The following is a 23,081-nucleotide window of genomic DNA, read 5'->3' on the forward strand; positions in this document are numbered from 1 at the left end:
ACATATTCTTGTACTTGATGTCATGTCTTGCACTTGGATGTCCTACCTAAGAAACCATTGTCTAACCCAAGGTCAGGAAAACTTACTCCTATGCTTTCTTCTAAGAATTTTATAGTTTTAGCTCTGTATTGGGTCTCTGATCCATGTTGAGTTCATGTTTACATATGGTATAAGGTACAGGCCACCTTCATTCCTTGGCATGTGGATATCCAGTTGTCCTAGCACCATTAGTTAAAAAGAATATTCTTTTTCCATTTAATTGTGTTGGTACTCTCATGCCCTGTGGTAATCCTTCCCTATCACTTGTCCTATTTTCCTTACCCTTGCGTCCAGGCAACCCCTGATCACCTTTCTGTCACTATAGATTAGTTTGCCTTTTCTAGACAGAATGTACTCTTTTTTGTTTGGTTTCTTTCATTCAGTATTCTTCCATGCTGTTGCATGCATCAACAGTTCATTCTTTTTATTATTGAATGCTATTCCAGTATATGGCTATACCACATTTTAAAAACTCCTGTGAGCATTTGTGTGCATGTCTTTGTATGGACACATGCTGTCTTTAATCTTGGGTATATACCTAGAGCGGAATGGCCGGATCAAATGGGAGGTGTGTGTGTTGTGTAACTTTTTAAGAAAATGTCAAACTGTTTCCAGAGTAATGGTGCCATTCTACAGTCACATCAATAGTGTGTGAGAATTCCAGTTCTTCCGTATTTGTGCAAACAGTATGGTTGGACTTTTCAATGTTAGCCATCCTAAGAGGTATATATTGTTATTGCATTGTGGTTTTAATTTGCATTTCTCTAATGAGTAATGATGTCGAGCTTGTTTTTATGTACCTATCTGCCATCTGTATATCTTCTTCAGTGAAACATGAAGTGATGAAACCCATCTTTGAAAAGTTAGATTGTTCGTTTTATTAGTGAATTTTGTAAGTCCTCCATTCTGGATACAAATACTTTATCAGATATAGGATTTACTCCTAATCTGTTTTCTACTATTTTCAACTATTTTCTCCTAATCTGTGATTCATATTTCATACTCTTGAGCAGGTCTTTCAAAGAGAGAAACTTTAATTTTGATGAAGTCCAATTTGTCATTTTTTTTCTTCCATGGATTGTGCTTTTGGTTTCATATCTAGAAAAACTTGTCTAACCCAGGATCCTCCCAACTTTCCCTTGTGTATTTTTCTTGAAGTATTAAATTTTTAGGTTTTTCTTTAGGTCTGTGATCCATTTTGAGTTAATTTTTGTGTAATTTACAATGTAAGAGTTGAAGTTCACTATTTTGCATATAGACATCCATTGGTTACAGCGCCATTTGTTGAATTAATACTATTTGTGCATTATAATGTCATTTTTAAAAAGTCCATTGTTATGGGTGAATGGATAAAGAAGATGTGGTATGTGTGTATATATATATATATATATATAAATAAAAAAAAAAAATATATATATATATATATATATATATAATGGAGTATTACTCAGCAATCAAAAAGAAGGAAATCTTGCCGTTTGCAACTACATGGGTGGAACTAGAGGGTTTTATGCTAAGGGAAATTAGAGAAAGACAAATATCATATGACTTCACTCATAGGAGGACTTTAAGATACAAAACAGATGAACATAAGGGAAGGGAAGCAAAAATATAAAAATAGGGAGGGGGATAAAACATAAGAGACTCATAAATATGGAGAACAAACAGAGGGTTACTGGAGGGCTTGTGGGAAGGGGGATGGGCTAAAATGGGTAAGGGGCATTAAGGAATCTACTCCTGAAATCACTGTTATACTATATGCTAACTAACTTGGATGTAAATTAAACAAAAAGAAAAGTCTATTGCTTTCTGAGTTTTGACAGCGCCCAGGAGTGCCCTTCTGACCCACAGAAGTGGTCTATTGGAGAGAAGTGTTAGTATAGTTATATCTCCCTGAATGTCTGTTACAGAAAGAATGCTAAATGCATCCATTTCTATGTGAAGCCTCCCTAACACTCTGGCCTCAGCCTTTTTCTGTTGGACATTCTCTCAGTGCTTTAGATGATGACATGGCTAACCCATGCCCTGACATTGGAGGCCATAAAGCTGAGAAGGAAAATTATTTGAACCAAGTGGATGTGGGATGTAGCAAACCTTGGGGCCTAGAACAAACTGTAGTTCTAGGGAGAAAATAGGAAGCTCCTAGGATTTTGGGCCTAACCACTACACAGGATGTGGGAAACAGAGCCTGATGGCACATAGAAGAGGTGCAAAGGTTTTAGTTGATAGCAAACTCAGCCTGGCTCACTAGGGCTTCTCATAGTGTTCATGCAGTCTGTAGCTGCATCAGCAATGGACAGTGTCACTGACAACATCAAGGTTGGTGTTATTTTGCTCTCCTCTGTAAGGACCCAGTCATACCTACAGGCTGATGTTCTCTTTTTAAGGGTATATGGATAAATTAAGGCATATCTGGAGGAAACTGATCTGAATGTGGAAGGAGGAGAAAACCATGCCTTGTAGGAAGCTACTGAAGGAGCTTGGGATATTCACATTGTGTTAACTTATTTACTCATTAGTTCCACGAATGTTTCAGTCCTCCTATGTTCAAGGTAGATTCTAAGGGACAGGGCATAATGACTGCAGCATGATGTGGGTTCTAGCAATGGTGTCTAGAATGGTGCAAAGTTGTCCAACTGCTTGAAGAGGTCTGGGAAAATTGGGGCACCTGGGTGGCTTAGTCGGTTAAGCATCTGACTCTTAATTTCAGCTCAGGTCATGATCTCATGGTTGTGAGATTGATCCCTGCATCAGGCTCTGCACTGGGCATTAAGCCTGCTTAAGATTCTCCCTCCCTCTCTGTCTGCCCCTTCTCCACTCATGCACGTGAATGCACATTCTCTCTCTCAAAGGGAAAAAAATAAAAGGTCTGGGAAAGTCTTCCTATAAGGATGAGTTTTGAGTTGTTTTTTCTTTTAATTTTTTAATTTTTTAAATTTCTGATGGAGACTGAATGTGAATGGGGGAGGGGCAGAGAGAGAGGGAGACAGAATCTGAGGCAGGCTCAGAGGAAGAAACACAGAGGAAGAAACAGAGGGCTTAACATGGTTTAAAGGCAACCCGAGAGAGAGAAAGAGGTGCTGGAAAGGAGCGTGCGCGCGCGAGAGAGAGATATGCTGGAAAGGAGTCTGAGAGAGAAAGAGAACAGTGAGAAGATGAGGAAAGTGGGTGCCCTGGAAATAAGGAGCAAGGAAATCATAAAGAAGGAAGCTGTCAAGAGGATCAGAGCTGCAGAAATGAATGGACATGAAAACACATATCTTTGTATTTGACAGTGGTTTTTTCTTTTTTTTGTATTTTGTATTTGTCATTGGTTGCAGAAGCTGTTTCGATGCCAAAAGGAGGCAGAGGATCAGATTGTAGGGGTAAAATGGATGTTTGAAGGTATAGAGGGGAGGCGATAACTTTTTAAATAGTTGACTAATTTTCTTTGGCTGCCAATTTGGATAATCTTTTGGGTACAGATGATAGGACACCCTACTCAAACTGGCCAAAGCAAAAGGAATTTACAGACTCAGATAACTGAAAAGTCCAGAAGAATCAAGCCTTGCTTGATCTAAGGATGTAAATGACAATAAGACCTGGTCTCTTTCTGTCTGTTGGCTTTCTCTTTGTAACTGGCTTCCTTCTTTAGCCCAATGTGGTGACAGGAAGGGTGCCGGACACTCCCAAGTTTATGTCCTTCTAGATTAAAGCTCAGCAGAAGTGAGATCTTGTCTCTTCCTTATAGATCCAGGATTCCTAATTGGATCCAGTTAGATTTTGTGCCCACACCTGAGCCAGTTACTGTGGGTAGGGAATAGTGATTACTCAGATGATTGGTTATAGGGTACGTGTCAGCTCCAGGCCAGCCATCGTGGCTGGAAGAATTCAGTGCCTTGACTGGCGAGGCCTGGGTCCCATGTCCAATCTGGAACTAGGAGTAGAATCCCAGCTGTACCATCTGGACCACCATAAGGGAGGGATATTTCTCAAATCAAGCGGAAGTGCTGTTCCTGGAGGCTGGAATGGATGTTCTACCTGGAGAGAAAATAGCCACCGTAGCTGTAGAGGAAAGACTAGTATCAATGCATGGAAACTAATGATGGAAACACTTCTGCTTTTGGAGAGAGATACATTTTTACAACAAAACCCAGTATACTCTTAAACATGCGTATGAAACCGCAAACAGCAGTTTCACAGCATAGCACTTTTCCTTACTGTGTGACATGCGCGTATCTTCTGTTGCAGAATCCCTGTTGTGTGCAACCCATGCCATTGTTTTCCTGTCAGACTGATGGTGGACCAGTAGTTTGTAAAGCCCTCTTCTAAGGTCAGGGGTCTTAGCTGGGCTAGGCTTGACGCTGGTGTTTGAGGCTGGCTTTTCCATGGTGACGGTGGCAGTGGTCAAAAATGAGGAAGCAAACCCGTTTTACTTGTGAGGGCTCCTGATTCCGTGTGGTGGCACCTCTGGCTGTCAGAGCAGCTCTGGGCCCGTGGGGGTGGAGTGGCCTTCTTTGTGGGCCCGCAGGGCAGTGTTGCAGGGAGTTTACGGGCTGGCCGTGGACCGCAGGATCTCGGAGGCGGCCCCGGCAGTCTGTCTCTCTGTCTGGAGGCTGGCAGCAGCTCCTTCTATGCCAGCAGCAGTTTACATTGTGAGTTGAATGTGTGTGCATGCCTGTGCTTTCTGCCAGGCCTTTATATTGAAGATGAGGGAGTGGCTTGTAAAAATAACATATTTTTGACTTGAAACAAGTCAAGGCAGAGAGTGGAGACAATTAGAGACTGACATCCTGTTTAGTCATCTCTCCAGAGAGCTCTATTTTCAGAACTGTTCCATAAAGGTTCACAAGTGGTATTAAGATAGTTAAGGGGTTATTGTTAACTAAGCGGTAGTCATGAGGTAAGTAGCCGGTTTGAACACTGGGGTGATCCACAGTGTGGTAACACCGTGACAGCAGATTTTGTGCAGAAGAATGGGGGGTTTATAAGAATAGGCTGTTGTACAGGTGACACTTTCTGAGTCAGAGCAAAACAGGCGTCTTTTATTTTGAAAAAGTATGGAATTGGAGCGTGGTATTAAAAAAATATGTAAGGTCAATGCATTTTTTCCACCAGTCTTTGTCACCTATGGGTACAGTAAAAACAGTAAATAGCACTGTCAAGGCTCTTTGAGCTCATCTGGTGGAAGCCATGCCAGAAATGCTGAATAGTGATGTCACTGACTTTTGAATGAGAACAGCGAAGCTAGGGGTGGTTAAAGACCTTGCCCAGAGACCTGAACCAGCTGGGGCAGTCAGGCTGGAGGCCATGTCCTTGCCTAGTTTGGACACGATACCATACCATTTGCAGCTGCTTTAAATGTAATATTCTACCAAAAATGACCAGCTGTATCTGTACTCAGCTTCTCTGGACCTCTCTCTCTCAGATGAAAAGTGAAAGGCAGAAATGGAGCCATGGCTGAATCTGACAAGATTTTGACAGCTGTAAATTCACATATTGGGGGCCAGAAGAACCTCACAGTCCAAGGCCCAGAGGTGTTCTTGGGGAGTTCAAGGTTAGCACGTAGCACGGAGAGGGCAGAGCCTGTCTACCTGGAATAAGTGTGATCAGAGCAGATCTAGAGGGCGCTGCCCAAATCTGGAGGCATGCTGCATGAGGGTCTTGGGGAACCCGAGTGTGTGTGGAGGATGAGACCTAGCTGGGAGACTGCAAGCTGCCTCGTTTGCAGAGCGGATGTCTTGATATCTCAGAGCATAGATTAAGAACTTTAAAGGATGTTGACGCTCCGGGAATGAGCAAGAGCAGTGCGTGCATAAGCTCCTGAATTGCCTTCCCTGGTGCTTCCTGAAGATGAACTACACTTAGAGAAAATGGTAGAGATGGAGACAGTATTCTCCTACTTTTTACTTCCTAAAAGGAAAGGTTGCAACTGACCATGCCACATTTGTTCATTACCTTGTATGTTGCCATTGTTTCTCTATTTCATACACCCTCCATGTGGGTTAATAAAATGTTGCCCTGACGTCAGCTAGGAATGTCTCAGAAACAGTGACCAAGTTTGTGCGTACTTCTCAATAATATCACAAGGAGCCAAAATGGAAGAGAATAAAATTCAAGACCAGGAAAACTTATTGAAAGAACCGTTTCTCTTAGATTTGCTTTTTTATCTTTGTAGTTTCTTGTGCACTCATTTCTTATTCCCCTACTGTTGAATGAAAGACTGCTGAGGTCTGATTTATGGCTGTGATTTGCACAATGTAGACCTCTTTGTAAAGAATTATTTGAGGCCCTCAAAAAAATACTTTACAATTAGAATATGACACACAATTCTTTTCTCTTTCTAGGTGGATCTGGAGCCAGAAGGGAAAGTATTTGTGGTAATAACCCTAACAGGGAGCTTCACTGAAGGTAAGGATAAGTTTTGGCTGTTCCTGGTATAAGTTAGTTCATACTCAGTAAGAATTTCTAACATGGAAATTATAAAAAGAGCATTTTGTAGAAGATGCTTTAGAAAATTGTTTTATGTTGGGTGGGCTGGTGTTTTGTTTCTAAGGATCTATTGCTTTGGGTTGCCAGATTCAATATATTTGCTAAATCTGACAATCTCGTGATTTAACATATGCACTGAGTTTTATTTTCTTCATCATCATTTTAGCCGAATTGGTTCTTGCCTCTTTTCGTTCATGCCTATTAAATTGTGCTTCAGATTTTTGCCTTGGGGCCAACCTTTTAGTTTGCCCCTGAATGTGTTAAAAATTTAAGGATCATGTTCCCTTTCTTATAATCTTTGTCTCATTCTCTCCTTTAAAGGATTCTATTCCTCTTCCACTTCCCATCCCTAATTTTTTAAAAAATAAATGAGGTAAAATTTACATATAGTGAAATGCACAGATCATAAGTGAAGAATTTGAGCTTTGGCAAATGCACACAACCATGTAAACAACACCCCAATCCAAAATAAAGAACATTTCCACCACTCTGAAAGTTCCCTTTCTGCCCTTTCCCAGTCAGCCTCCCAATGCAATAAATGGGATGTTTTGTTTTGTTTTCTCACCGTAGTTTTTTCTATTCTCGAAGCTTATGTAAATGGAACTACACAGTATGTTCTCTTTTGTGTCTGATTTCTTGCGCAGAGCATAATTTCTTTGAGATCCACCAGGTCATTGTGTGCGTCAGCATCCTATTCCTTTCTATTGCTGAGTATTCCATTGTATAAACGTAGTAGAATGTGTTTACCCATTCTCTTCTTGATGGACATTTGGAGTCTTCCCTATTTTTGGTTATTGTGAATAATGCTGTTATGCCCATTCTTATACATACATTTTTGTTGATGTACACTTTCATTTCTCTTGGGTAGATATGTAGTGATGGAATTGCTGGATAATAAAGGAGATACATGTTCGACTTTATAAGAAACTCTTTAATGTATGGGGTGCCTGAGTGTCTCAGTCCGTTAAGCATCTGACTTGGGCTCAGGTCATGATCTCGCGGTGTGTGAGTTCTCCCTCTCTCTTTCTGCCTCTCCCCCACTCCTGTGCACACGTGCCCGCATGGGTGCTCTCTCTCTTTCAAAAATAAATAAACATTAAATTTTTTTTAAAAAACTCTCAAATGTTTATCTAAAGTGGTCATATTTTTATATTCCCACGGGCAATGTATTGAACATTCCAATTATCCCATATCCTCGCCAATACTTGGTATGTTTATCCTCTTTAATTTTAGAGATTCTAGTGGGTATAAAATAATATCTTGTGGTTTTAATTTGCATTTCCCTGATGTTGAATACTTTTTCATGGGCTGATTGGTCATTTTCTTCCTAAGTGCATGAAGTCTTTTGTTTTCTGAAACTGAGTTTGTCTTTTTATTATTGATTTATAGGAGTTGTTTGTGTTTCTAGATAAGCATCCTTTGTGAGAAATTTGTATTGTGAATAGTTTCTCCAAGGGTGTGGCTTGCCTTTTCACCTTCTTAACACTTGAGCTGAAGTTTTAAATTTTTCTGAAGTCCAGGGACACCTTGGTGGCTCAGTTGGTTATGCATCCAACTCTTGATTTTGGCTCAAGATCTCACAGTTATGAGATCAAGCCCTGCATCAGGCTCAGGGCTAGTGTGGAACCTGAATAAGATTCTCCCTCTCCTTTTGCTCCTCCCCTGTGTGTACTCTTTCTCTCTCTCTCAAAAAATAAATGTTTAAAAAAATTTTCTCTGAAGTCCAATTTATCAATCTCTTCTTTCATAGTTTTATATATTTTGTATCCTCCTTAAAAAATCTGTCATAGTGTCACAAAAATATTCTCCCATTTTCTTTTAGAAGCTTTTATTTTAAAAAAAAATTTTTTTTTTAACGTTTATTTATTTTTGGGACAGAGAGAGACAGAGCATGAACGGGGGAGGGGCAGAGAGAGAGGGAGACACAGAATCGGAAGCAGGCTCCAGGCTCCGAGCCATCAGCCCAGAGCCTGATGTGGGGCTCGAGCTCACGGACCGCGAGATCGTGACCTGGCTGAAGTCGGACGCTTAACCGACTGCGCCACCCAGGCGCCCCTCTTTTAGAAGCTTTTAGGCTTAGCTTTTATGTTTAGGTCTGTGTTATGTTATATTTAAGTTTTTGTTCCTTCTTAATATTTGTGTGTGAAGGGGTTGACCTTTCTTTTCTCCATTCTCTAATCCAGTTGTTATACTACCTACCATTTGTGGAAGACTTTCATTTTTCCATTGGATCACCTTGGAACCTTTGTCACCAATCAATTGGCCCCACTGTGGATCTATTTAAGGATTTTCTATTTTGTTCCATTGATCTATTTTTTCTATCTTTATGCCAGGACCACACCATGTTTATTGCTATTGCTTTATAGTAAGTCTTAAGGTTAAATAGTGTGAGTCTTCGAAATGTGTTCTTTTTGATTGTTTGTTTGAAGGTTATTTTAGTTGTTCTCAGTATTTAAAATTAAAAAAAAAATTTTTAATGTTTATTTATTTTTGAGACAGAGAGATAAAGCGTGAGCAGGGGCAGGGCAGAGAGAGAAAGGGAGACAGAATCCAAAGCAGGCTCCAGGCTCTGAGCTGTCAGCACGGAGCCCGACGTGGGGCTTGAACTCATGAACCATGAGATCATGACCTGAGCCGAAGTCGGATGCTTAACTGACTGAGCCACCCAGGTGCCCCACAGTATTTAAAATTTTGATGTCAGTGTTAGAGTCAGCTTATCAATTTCCACACAAAAGCCTGTTGGATTTCAAATTAAGTTGTATTGAATCTATAGGTCACTTTGAGGAGAACTGACATCTGAACAATTGTGAACATCTACAAATTCATAAACGTGGTATATTTCTCCATTTACCAATGGCTTTTAATGTTTATCATCTATACTAGTATTAACATTTCTATATAATTTTCAATATAGAGATCTTGTACATTTTTAAAAATGTATTCCTAAGTATTTTAAACTCTTGATGCTGTTATAAATGGTATTTAGAAGTTTTAATTTGAAATTGTTAGCAGTATATAGAAATGAATTTTTTTGTTTGTTTCTTGACTTTGCATCCTATGACCTTAAAAAACATTCCATTATTACTTCTACTAGAGTATTTTTTTTGGGGGGGGGGGAGATATCTTAGGATTTTCTCTGTAAATAATCATGTTGTCTATGAATAAAGGCAGTTTTCTTTTTCTTTCCTAATACTTATGGCTTTTATTTCCGTTTCATGTCTTATTGTGCCTGGAGGCCTCTAGGACAGACCTCCTTGTCTAATAACTAATTTTAGAAAGAAGGAATTTAGTCTTTCCCTACGAAGTATAATGTTAGGTGTATGCAGTTTGTAAATACTTTTCATCACAATTGAGGAAGTTCTTTCAAGTCCTAGTTTTCTGATCGGTTTGTTTTTTTCTTCTTTTTCTTTTAGATCAAGAGTAACTTAAATTTTAGCAAGGGCTTTTTCTTATGGTTTTTCTCTTCTGTTCTTTATTTTCTAGCAGGCAGCTAAAATACTGGTTATCACCTTAAAAGCCTTGTGAAGGCTTTTGAGAGTGGGATTTTTTTTTTAACCCTTCCCCCTTAGTTCTTGGACAAATTCCATAGTCCTGGGACATAGTTTTCACTCATAAGGTGTAATCAAGTTGGGGTTTCAGTAGAAAGCCCAAGGTGTTTTAAGTCCCTTTAACTTTATGGGACTTGGGCTTCAGACTTACTGTCCTACAGTGAGAAACGGAAGTCTCATCTCCTTTCTTTCAGCCTTCTAGTTCTTGCTTTTTGTGGACCTTTTCGAATCTCCCATGCACATGCACGGATTGGAGGAGTTAATAGATTTGGGGATTCTTGTCTCTGTGGCCTTCTTTTCAGGTGTTCTCTGCTCAGTTTCCATTCATCTGTTTCTGAATCTTATCATTTTACTCCTCAAGCCGATGAAACCCTAGCTTTCTGTTTGAATTCTGTTGACCCTTTGCAGCCGGCGGAATAATCTTGGGAGATGGCCCATAAATAATGGATCTTGACCAGTGCAACTCCCTTCTTTCACGTGTCAGATTCCCTCCAATTTCTGTCCTTTTTTGGTTGCTCTCCAGTGTTTTTAACTAATTGTTTTAAGATATATTTTATAGAGGCTTTAATTCTTTTCGGTGGGAGGGTTAGCCAATTAAAAACTACGCCACCATTACTAAAATCTTTGTGAACGTTTTTAAGCATGTGGCTTAGTGGTTTGTCCATTTGATGTTGGCATTTTGCAAATTGGTGACGCCTTTGAAAATTGGTTTTCTCTCCTCTCAGCTGACTGTTCTTATTCGTGTGGGCGAATTGTTTTAATGTTAATGTTTAATTTTTCTGTCGTCTCAGTTGTTGCATCTTATCAGATGTTTTGCTCCAATATGGAAATTAGCAGAAAAGTGGGATACTTGGACGTGAAAAAGCAATCCAGATTCTAGTTTGATCTGCTCACAGACCTTGTTGTTTTGCTTGGTATCTTGTACATAGGGGGTTTGTGAGAAAAATGAGTCCACTGAGAGTGCAAATAAAATAGAATGTGATATCACAGACCACTGTTGCTAGAACATTCTCATAGCACATGGAACATGGCCAAAACCATGGTATAGACAAACCCGGGCATGAGAGAAGTGACAGAGTGGGAAGTGGGTGAGGTTCTCCATGTGTTGAACTATCTTTCTGCGCTAAGTTACATGGGAGTAAGGCCATGCACATTAGACCACATCTGGATGTGCTGTAGTCATTATGTGACTTCTTTTTTTAAGAGTTATGCCACCTCTGTAGGACTAAATTATACTAAGGTTCTATCCTCTTTAAATGTACACCGGCAACACTAAAACACTGGCACTGGAATTCTTACGGATGTTCTTATTATATTAATTTATTAGTTTTAATGATAAGAAGAAACAAATGCCAAATATTACTAGGGCTGGGTTCTTACCAGGTCATTGCAAGGGTAGCCCTTTTAGAGGTGACCCTGGGTAAAATTGGGAGGCTGGCCGAGTTCCTCCGTGATAAATCCTACATCCCCTGTAAGTTAGTTCTTTTTGCTCTCTGCCTTTAACTGTGTCTTACTCTGGTAAGATGCCTAGTGATCTCCTCTCTCTAGAAACAGTTGGCAATAAGGAAGATAGTGAATTCATGGGCGAATTCACACTGAAGTGATAGTGATCAATATCTTGGTACTCCTCTTAGGTGTGGCTGCATATTTTAAAAGATGCTAAAATTGATGTTTTATCCATGAGAAATAGATTTTTAATGTTGACATTTCAGAAGCGATGGCATCTATGTGCAGGATGTATTTTAGAACCTCGGATCTATTCTCTCTAGACTGTGGGAGCATTGCCTTGTCATGTTGGCTCCTAAGCTGGGGTACAGCTTGGGTTTGCACATTGCTGCTGCTTTAGAGCAGAGCTCCCTTGTCACATGCAGAGGACGTGATAGCTGCCTCTCTGTGTTACATGAGGAAATGGAGCCCCACCATGTACCTGCTATAGCTGTGGCAGCGGCCTGAGCCTGGCAGTGTGAGAATGTCCCTGGTTTGGCTTCACTCCTGTCAGCCACTCTAGGTTATCCCTGGCCATAAAATGACAGGCTGACAGATAGGATATTTGGAGCTCTAGTTCTTATCTTTTTTTTTTTTTTAGTTTTTTTTTTAATGTTTGTTTAGTTTTGAGAGAGAGACAGAGCACAAGTGGGGAAGGGCAGAGAGAGAGAGAGAGAGAGAGAGAGAGAGAGAGAGAAAGGGAGACACAGAATCTGAAGCAGGCTCCAGGCTCTGAGCTGTCAAGATGCGAGGTTCGAACTCATGAGCCGTGAGATCGTGACCTGAGCTGAAGTCAGACGCACGACCGACTGAGCCACCCAGGTGCCCCTAGAGTTCTTGTTCTTATCTTGGATGCTGAAGGACTTTATATTAAAAAAGCACTATGAAGTCGGGCCTGCCCAGCGTCTCGGGATGTCAAACGAGCATCAGCCTGGGATCCCTGAGGGATGGTCAAAGCTCGAGAAATATCGGTTGATCTTCAGGGTGCATCTGAGGCTGTGGTTTTGAAGGTCAGATGTTAAAATGTGTAAAATGTATAGTTGCTTTGCAAACTATAGAGTGCTTTACGAAAGTATGCTAGTGGGGTTCCTGTCTCCATGTTCCTATTATGGTAACAAGACCCCTGCCTGGGACCCCATGAATACTCAAGCAGGTTTGTTTTATTTTGACATTATATTTTCAGAAGCCTCAAGAAGTTAGTGAACAATGACTAATATGCTCTTGACTTATCTCTATGCCTATTTTCCTTTCATGACTTCCTTTAGGAGTTCTGCCACCAGCTCAGATTCTAGAATTCCAAAGCTCTCCTTAAGAAATTGCTTACATGGGGCAGTGATCTGCGATATACAGGACTGGTATTAGGAGCTGCTGACTACTCCTCATTTCTTCCTCTTTCATTTTCTTATCTGTCATTAATTACACTGAAATAGCAGCTAAGGCAAAAAAGCTTTTATTAAATGTAAGACATGACTGAGAAAGGACATGGGAAATACCTGCTGGGTGCAGACCTGTGATTCGCCACAGATGCTGGGGAGATAAAGATGAACAGGACTTAGGCACTTTCCTGAGGGAGCTCGTAGGAGAGAGGGTAGACGCGCCCTATGTGTGCAGGAGAGGCACCCAGGTCCCACCATGGGAATGGGTCCAAGGCATGGTCGTGGCGTGTAGGAATGTGTAATCAGATCAGCCAGAAGGTTTTAGAGAAAGCTTCACAGGGGAGGTGATGTTTAAAGGAAGTTCAAATGATAAATAGAAATGTGCCAGGAGGGGAGGATAGTTTAAGAGGGGAAGACAGTTTGTACAGAGGCACAGAGGTGACAGAGCAGCAGCATGTTCCAGAAACTGAAAGTGGTGGGGAGGCATCGGAGTTTGAGGAGTGTGAGGGAGATGTGGCCAGACACGTGGGAGGGCCTTCTGTGATGGTTTGCCTGGAACGGTCACAGTTTTGTCTCCTGTACCAGGGTAACTATTAACAGGGCCACCTTTCACTCTCAAAAGGTTAGAAGATAAATTACGTGGGCATATCACTTCTAGGTTAGTAGAAGTGATGGGTGCCAATGAAGAGTTCTAAGCAGAGAGAAATAAGATCTCCTTTGGTAGCAGTGGGTTCCAGGGGCTGGGAGCTAAGGAGTTTTAGAGCCTAAGAGGAGACAAAGGTGTGGAAAGCTTTTAAGAGACTATTAAAGTTGTCTAAGAGAGAGCTTCGTAGAGCCTGGTTTAAGTTGGAATCTGTGGAGGTGGATGGAGAGAAGGGGACAGCTGTGAGAAATGTATACATAGTATAACCAACAGGAGTTGGCGGCTCACTGGATGTCAGGGATGAACAGGGACGAGTCTCAAATGATATTGTGGAGTCATTCACCAGGGTAGAAATAAAGGAATGGAAGGTGATGAATTCAGCTTGAATAGGTGGAATTTGAAATGCTTGTGGGAAACCCAAGTGGAGATGTCTAGGAGGAATTGGAAATAAGAACCTGAAGTCTGGCAAGAGATCTGGTCCCAAGATATAGCTGTAGGTGTCGGTGAAAGACGGATCTATGGCCCAGCAAGGAGATTGAGAGACAAAACCAAGGCTGACCGACAGCAGAACTCTGTGGAACACCAGCACGTAATGACTCCAGCTCATGGATTACAACCTGTCCAATCGCGTCTCGGCCTTTTGGCTAAGATCAAGCATACAATCTGTCCCACTCAGTCAAGCTATGTTGAGGGTTTACTGAATGAACACCCATTTTGTTTATATATTCATTACTCATTCAGTAATGTTTGAGTGCTTACTGTGTGCCAGGGACTGTCTCACCAAATAGCATAATGTCTTTCAAATTGGCATCAAAATGTTTGATAATGAAGTTTGAATAAAGAGCAGCACACAAAAGGCTTTGAAAAGTAACGTTTGAATTGGCGTTAACTGTAGTAGCTCCAAAGTTTGGTACAGTGTGCTGTGTGCGGGTTTATTCTTAAGGCTGGGGTAAGAATGAATCTGCTCAAAAACCTACAGAGCTCCTCGCTGAATTAAGATGGAACATGAAAAACTCTTTGTGTAAGTCCCGCATGGAGCCGAAGGCATAATGTTATCAACTGCCTCAGAAACCCATCACCATTGTTCCTCTTAACAAAGGCGTTGCTCTTGATCAGATGCAGAATTCCCCTAAGCAGTGCTGTTGAAGTAGACGCGGACGAAGTGATTTGTTATTTTGAAGAAGCTGTCTTGTGTGTCACTCTTTATTTCATTCTGACTAAACCTTTCTGGGACTAACAACTGGGTCTGCAACCTAACCAAGACGAAATTGATTGTGGTGATGAAATAGACCTAGATTTCAGTGCCACTGCTGGATGCTGACAGAATGGCAGAATCTGACCCTGTTTATGCTTGTCGCTGTATTGGAATAATTTTTACCTAGAAGAGTGGAGTGACCAAACCACAACCCGAAGAAACCCAACCGAGATTGAAATAAAGGAATCTGATGAAAACGCATCAGAGTGAATTGATAACTGCTATACTTGGAAGAGAAGTAACAGAGAGAAATTAAGTTAAAATAGTGATATCTCCGTGTGAGAACAAATCAAAAATATGTTGCTGCATTGTTATCCTGCTAAGAAATATGGTGTGAGATTTTAAGATTAGGTTTGCCTAAGTGAAGTCTGCCTGACTTACAGTACCTCAAATTTAAATGGTTGGTCCCTAGAAAGAAAAATACAGTCACCACCATCTGTGAGGTAGCTCTGCTTAAAAAGTCAAGCCTGAATCTGGTCAGGGTTCCAGATCTACTCACCGGGTTAGAGGCCGGGAACATTTTTTTTTTTAATTTTATGTATTTATTTTTAACTTTTTAAAAATGTTTTATTATTTTTGAGAGAGAGAGAGACAGAGAGCAAGCAGGGAAGGGGCAGAGAGAGAGGGAGACATAGAATCGGAAACAGGCTTCAGACTCTGAGCTGTCCACACAGAGCTCGATGCGGGGCTCGAACCCACAGACCACAAGATCATGACCTGAGCTGTAGTCTGCTGCCCAACCGACTGAGCCACCCAGGCGCCTCGAGGACGGGAACATTTTAAATGACACTATGGGATGTTATCAGCAAAATCTAGACTGGAAAATTTTCCAGTATGAGAGACTTGGTTTTTTTCAACCACAAATTAGAAGAAAGAAAAGAGAGGGCGAGAAAACCAAAATAACAGAAGAGTGGCATATTCACCAGTTTCAATATTTGGACCACATTTTATCCCAGTTCAAACACAAATTGTAAAACAAACAATAATGCCCAGGAAAGCACTGAGGAAATGGGAACAGCGATTGGAAATTATTAAGGAATTATTAATTAAGGAATTATTAATATTACTTAGGTATGATAGTATGGTATTGCAGTTGCTTAAAACAAAAAGGGGGCATCTGTTAGAGATAAACTTTTAAATATTTACTAGTGCAATTGTTTGATATTTGACTGGAGCATTTAGTCCATTTACATTCAGAGAGATTATCGCAAGATACGAATTTAGTGCCATTGTGTTACCTGTAACGCTGGTGTTTCTGGTGGTGGTCTCTGTTCTTTTCTAGTCTATATTTGAAATTTACCTTAGAATAATCAAGAAGTGGGAGGAGGGAATGGGGTACAGATAAAATCGGATTAGCCATGAATTGATTGATGAAGCTGGGTGTGGGCTACATGTGGGTTTGCTAGACTCTTCTATTTTTGTGTGTGTCTGAAATTGTATTTAATAAGTAAAAAATCAAGATAAAACTTCACATTAAAAAAACAATCTATTTCCTAGACAAAAACCAGAATCTGGATTGCCTCTGTATCATCAATATGCTGCTTTAACTTCAAACACATATTACCTATCCTCATTTATAAATTAAAGCTGGTGTTTGTTGGCTCCTTTTTTTTTTTTTTTTTTGGTCTCTCTATATTTTATCATCAATTCCAAATTTTTATATATTGTGAAGAGGCAAGTTAAAAATTATGACTAAGGTACTTCAGTACATTTTTTTAAAGTTCTGAATAAATACTAAGCCGTGAGTCAAAAACGGCAGGTAGGAAGAGATGAGTAAGATAATTCCCTTCCTTCCCTCGTACAGTTCTCACTTAAAATGAATGACAAGTAAATCATCTCCTACTAACAATTACATAACATTTTGTACTTGCAAAGTTTAATTTTAAGATAGTTTCCTAAAAGGATAAAGTAAATCAGAAAAATTAACGGTAGAAGTGTCTTTATGAAGATAGTAAGACAGAAGTTCTGTGAGGACAAGCTTTTCCTCCAGAAATCCCCAAGCATGCATGAAGGTATTCTGTACCAGAGTTTGTTTTGGCGAGGGGTGGGTGGGTAACTTCTCAAAAAACAAAAATACAACCTGACCAAACAGTTGTCATTTGTGGATTTGAAGCTTGTCTAGAAAACTTTGCTAAAACTTGGACTTGCTTCCCTTCTTTCAGACTCTTACTATGTTACTGGATATTCATTTCTCCTGGGGAGAATATGGAAGGTGCACTTGAATTTTGGGATCTGTTTACTCTTTTTGCCAAAGGAGTGCATTACTGTGTAGAGTAAAGCCTGATTGTTTTATTTTTTGGGGGGAGGGGCATTGCCTCAGTGTTTAGCTCAAATTTCCTGTGTCAAACCATTGATTTAAGATTAATTAAGCTCTGTGCTCAATCATTGTGGCCTCATGCATGAAGGCAGATCAAACATGTTACCGTTTGAAAGCTGCAACCCACAGTTTCTCACTGTGTCTAATGCTCACAGTGAATGTCAGTTTTATAGGGGAAAAGGTTATCTCTGATGGAGGTTGATGTTCGGTGTTCCTTTCTTGTGTTTCAAGCCAGGTGACAGCATGTTGATTTAATTTTTTTTAATTTAGCTTTTATACCAGTGTTTCGTTCCTTTGCTATATTCAGCCTGAGAAGCGAGGGGGCATTTCAGTTTTGGTCCAAGCGGTACTGTGGCTACCCCTGGAAATGAATGCCAGGTTGAGGAAAGGGCAGGAGAGAAAGAGGCTTTGAGGGAGTGAAAAAAGAAGGGAAACTGGAAATGGAAGATGCTTTTAAGGGAGGGAGGCTAGTTGTCCAGTGTTATAGTTTGCCTGCTTCTCCTCTCCATCACAGCCAGTTCATTTACTGAATGCCTCCTGAGGACCAGGTACTGGGCTTGGCCTTAATTTAACAAACAGCAGCGGTTGTTCTTGTTTTATTTTCTTTCTGGAAGTGGGATGGCCTCTTACCCTGATAATAGGTGACCTCTCTATTTCATCCAGTCCCGTGTATTATGTCATTTGCTCCCCACACCAAATTTCAGAGGCTGATGTGATGTTCAATATGCAAATGGTGAATCCAGCTCAGAGGCACTGGTTGCCGTGGTCTCTTGGGTGGTAAGTGACGCAGGCACAGCTCAGACTGGGGTGCTGAGGTCCAGTATCCTCCTAGGTCGCCCAGTTATCCGGGAGGCATTTTGTGTTTTCTCTTTATTCTACCTTGGAAGGAAACTGTCTTCTAGGTGGTATAATCTCACCCTCCTTAGAGTTTTGTCATCTTTTGGGATGATATGTTTTTGCAAGGCTTCCCTTGGGTTCCCCGTTTTTAAACTTAAAGACTGATGTTCACCTGGAAAAGGTGCTGTCTTCTCAGATGTCAGACATGGATCAGAGCACTCTAGAAAGAATGAGCTTGAGATTTGTTCAAGTTTTACCGGGATTATCAGTAGGTTCTCTTAATGCAGATCTTAAACTAGAACTTGGAAGGAATTAAAAAGTAAATAAGTTCAGCCTAGGGTATGATCGGCATATTTGTGTAGTTATACCCCAATCGCCATTGGCTTCATCCTGACTACTTCTCTTACTTTCATTAACTGTTGATGGAAACACTCTTAAGTGGTGGTTTTATTCAGAATTTTTCGATTGCTTCTCAAAGTAAGGTTAGACAGACCTCTGAGGGTTCTGAAGACCTATTCAGGAGGTCTGTCATTCAAAACTATTTATTTATAATACGAAGATGTTATTTGCCTTTTTAAGTGTACTGTCATTTGCTCAATGGTGCAAAAGAAATGATGGGTAAAACTGCTGACACCTTGGGATGAATCAAGACACCCAGCTATGCAGTTAACATTAGTGTAGCCAACGTCTTCTGCACTGCCAGACAATTGCAGTGAAAAAAAAAAAAAGTTTCACTTAATGTCTTCGATGAAGCAGTAAACATTATCAATGTATTAAGCTCAACCTTTGGCTCTATATCTTTATAATCTGTGTGCTAAAATGGGAATTAGGCATAAAGCGTTTCTGCTACATTCTGAATACTATCATGTCTCAAGGAAAACCACTTGTATGATTGAGGTGTTAGCTGAGCTAGTTGTTTGTTTTTCGTGGAACACCATTTTTACTGGAAAGAATGACAAACTGTAGTGATGGAGCTTTGGGAATTTATCAGGTATTTTCTTTAAACTGAATAAAGTGAGCCTATTGTGAATGGATTGTTTCCAGGAAACAACTGTGATTGGATACCAGTGATAGAATTGGCTCCTCCAAGACATAATTAGAATTTTGGAAAACATATATCTACCATTATGAGCTTGTCAGCTTGCAATACTTAAAAAAAAAAAGACTTTTCTCATGAGTTTGTTTTTGATATTAATTAGCAATTGTGTTTTTAAATATTGTATAGTAAAATGTGTCAGCATTTGGAAGAAGATCTTTATGATTCAGTGAATTCATATCTTCAAAATGACCAATGCAAGGTGTTACGAAACCATGTATGGGTTCGAACACACGAACCACGAGATCATGACCTGAGCTAAGGTCAGATGCTTAACCAACTGAGCCACCCAGGCGCCCCTTGAGTCTTTAATTTTTAAGACTATAAAATGCTACCGAGACCAAATTATTTTTAGAATTTATAGTTTAATTTTTCCCTTTATCTTTTTTTCAGAAGCCCAACACTTTTAATTTAGTGACCACAGAAAGAAGGAACTGATAAATACTTGTGTATGTTGTATGGGGGACTGATGTTAGGTGACAATCAGGTGATACAGGTAACAGAATAATTCAGCAATTTTTTGACACTGTCATCCTGTTTTTCTAGTTATTTTTACTGTGCAGTGAACTTTTTCAGCCAGTCACAAGCCCTTTCTCATCAAAAAAGAAGGTCCAGAAGTGACACCCAAACAACCGGAAGCTGACGGTGGTTTCTAACCTGGGAGATGGCCATTCCGGGTAGCTTTATGCTACACCTCTGCTTGCTTCCAGCAGAACAAGGCAGTCACAGTACTTCTGAGCAAGTGGTTAGAGGTGTAAGTGCTAAAAGCTGAACCTCTAAAATAGCTCAGAGATCTATGGACGGAAGTATCAGCACGTTCACTTCCTAGGGCACTTGCTTATTAACTAGCATGCTGCTTTGAAAACACAGAGTCAGACTAGTCTCTTAATTTTCTCAAGCTTCATTTTGTTGTTGTTGCTGTTGAAATTACATTAATGTGGTATTCTTTGAGTGGAACTGAGATTTAGGTAAAACAGAAATGGGTTCATTTTTTGATGGAAAATTAATTGCTCCAGAGTCTATTTTCATTATGCTTCAGTCTCCTTTCTAGCAACCCCTGACCTCTCAGCTCTTTGTTTCAGATGAAGAGCCAGTTATCCTGTCAGCCCTTTGCTTCGGTTTTCCCCAATAACTCTCTGCCCTGTGTCAGTGGGCAGGTAGAGAGGAGGAAGACCTGTTTCTTCCCTTCTCTCCTGAAACTTATCTTCAGCATCATGGTTTGATCCTGGTGTCTGAGATTTCTCTTCTGGGGCTCAAGTCAGTGCTGAAGGACTCCCTGTAGGAGGTTGAGAGTGTGTGTGGGGAGGTGGGGGCACAGCGGGCTTAGATTTTTGTAAGTGGCAATTTAGTTCTCACATTATTTTGGAAAAAATCAGTAGCTACCTCTATGAATTTACATTTGGTTACAAAATGCACTGGGCTGAGCAATGCTTGTAAATTATTACCCCTTGGGTCTGGTGGATCAGAAGGACTATCCACATATACACACAGAGAATATGTATGTGTGGTATTATGTGCAGTATGTATGCATGTGCTTATTAATGACACTAATTGATTCCCACAGAATTCAAAGTTTGGTGTGTGGGAGGAGACAAACGATTAGATAAATTAACATAATATGCCAAGTGATAAATGCCATGGAAAAAATAAGACAGGGTCACGACAGAGAGGAGGGTTGGTGTGTGTTGTTCTTTTTCTATGAGATGGCCTTTGTGCCAGAGATTTGAAGGGAGGGAGGGAGGGAGTGGACAGGGCTGTCTGGGGGAAGAAGGAACAGGAAGTACACAGACCCTAAGGGAAGGGGCATTGTTGGTGAGTGAGAGTTGCAGCGGTAGAGGAACATGGCTGGGCTATGACGTCCTGGGGAGGTGCCCGGCGTCCTGGCTGGCATAAGGTCAGCACCCTGGTACTGTCACTTCCCTGTTGGGGAGCATGTCTTGTTACTTAAGTGAAGTACACTTATATTTGATGCTGGCTGATTGAACATAATCTTTTCTCCTTTGGCTAGGGTCTTGAAAAGCACCATATTACATCCGTTTACAATGATTTAACGTAAGTTGCTGAAGCCTGAACTATTTTAAGTTCATCTTGAAGACTTTCCCAAGTTCTCTACACTCCAGTGTGGTTTCTTATTGTTCTAAGCTAAATTAGGATCCATTACACAGCTTAGTAAGAATTAAAAGTTCAAATCAACTGTTTGGAGATCCATAACAAGTCTGTGCACCTCTCAATATAATGAGCTATAATTCAATTCTGTTTGTGTGGGTTATTAAGAAATTACTTTTGTGTACTTCGCCCACTTAAAAGAGAGAAAACTTAGGCTTAGCTGGAGTCTTCTGTTCTTGAACTTGGGTGGGAACTATCATTTGTTGGGAAGTGTTTTGGTTTTTATTATTATTATTTTTACTTAAGTAATCTCTACACCCAAAGTAGGGCCCAAACTCATGACCCTGAGGTCAAGAGTCACATGTTCTACCAACTGAGACATGTAGGTGCCCCTTGTGAAGTGTTAATAAATGTTAGTGATACATCTATTAAACATCTGGGGAGGTAAATAGATTGGAGCTTGATCTGGGTGCTCTGTTGGGACTTAATATATAACTTTTAGAAGCTTAGTTCTAATTGAATTTTGTTGATACTTCCTGTTTCGTGTAAACGAGTATACTTCCAATATCTGAGTCCTTGGATTGGGATTTACCAAGTACTGAAAATAGGGCCTTTAAAAACTATGAGATAGCAAGAGAGGATCTGTTTTAGAGCAATGAAATCACTTAAGAATTTTGAAAGATATAGAGATTCTCATGCCCCAGACTGAATTGGAATCTCTGGGGAAAAGGCCAGGGAAACAGATTCCTAATAAGCATGTTGGCTGGTTCTAATGGTTATCCACATTTTAATACCCTTGTTGTATCCTAAATCATTTCTAATGTGATGAATGGAAAATTTTGACAGTTGGGAGGTTTGCTAGTTGAAGAAAAAGAGCATGTAGGAAAAAGAAAAAACCAAAGACGGGAGTATATTACTTCAGTGTAGTCTTTTAAGTTGACAAAACACCTAATGTTTTCTTTTAAGAGCTTTTAAAAATACTGTGACATAGACAGGTCAGGTTACAGTTTCTGTGCTTTTAGGAGGAGAAAATGAGACTCAGTGCTAAGGGCCTTGCTAATGTCTGCAAACACTCAGGGCTAATGCTGAGACTCAAGCCAGGCTTAAAAGTGGTAGAAGCAGGCTGGGAGTGTTGACAGTGTAGCCTATCGGCTATTGGACTGGAGACAAGTTATAAGTATTTCCCTTCTCTTAGAGCAACTGGGACCAGAAAAAGGCAATTTACGGTGGTTCTAGTTACAATGGAAGCCAACATTACAAAAAATGTAAGTTTCAAAGGGTTTTCTTGGTACTCCGCCTTTGAAAATTATGGAAGTCAGTTTCTTTCTTATATTTATCAGGGTTGAGCTTACAATGATACCTTTATGCTAATTCTTAGAACCGAGAACAGATCAAATAACTCAGATGTGTACTTTTCTGACTGATTTGAAGGCATGATAACATTTTCCATTTCATGATAACTTTCTCAACAATGTCATGAAAAGGAATGTATGTAGAAGTATTTGAAGGCATCATCAGTTTCTCCGAAGGCTGGGCATGGCTCCATCGGTGTTGATCTTTTCTTCATTGGTGATGGACCTATACCTGGATTTACTGTATCAAGGGTTTGTTGTGATTGGAGTAGCTTGTCAGTGAATTTCATGATCTACATCAGCTACAAGATCTCACTTTGATCTGGTACCTAATTGTTATTGTGTATGTTGTTGCATGGGATGTATCTGATACTCATACTGAGAACAGCGGCCATTCATAGGCAGGGCAAGAACAGGGTAGGTGTAAGCAGGGAGGAATGTCCGAGAAGGGACTCATTTAAAAGTGCTTAGTCTGTTCATTGGCGATCAGTTTTATGCTTTGAGCATTAAGTTTACCTGTATCAATATCACTATTGTGGGGATTTGGGGTAATGAG

General features: G+C 40.3%; 1 protein-coding gene across 1 annotated transcript in view; it reads left to right on the plus strand.

Annotated features, from left to right (window-relative positions):
• The window catches only part of PRKCH (protein kinase C eta), a 232,392-nt gene that overhangs the window by 61,186 nt on the left and 148,125 nt on the right, over nucleotides 1-23,081 (plus strand). The window contains 1 exon segment of the mRNA XM_043556305.1: nucleotides 6,366-6,429. Coding sequence (XP_043412240.1) covers nucleotides 6,366-6,429 — 64 coding nt within the window.

Source organism: Prionailurus bengalensis, chromosome B3 (assembly GCF_016509475.1).
Source record: "Prionailurus bengalensis isolate Pbe53 chromosome B3, Fcat_Pben_1.1_paternal_pri, whole genome shotgun sequence".
In the NCBI taxonomy this organism is placed as follows: domain Eukaryota; kingdom Metazoa; phylum Chordata; class Mammalia; order Carnivora; family Felidae; genus Prionailurus; species Prionailurus bengalensis.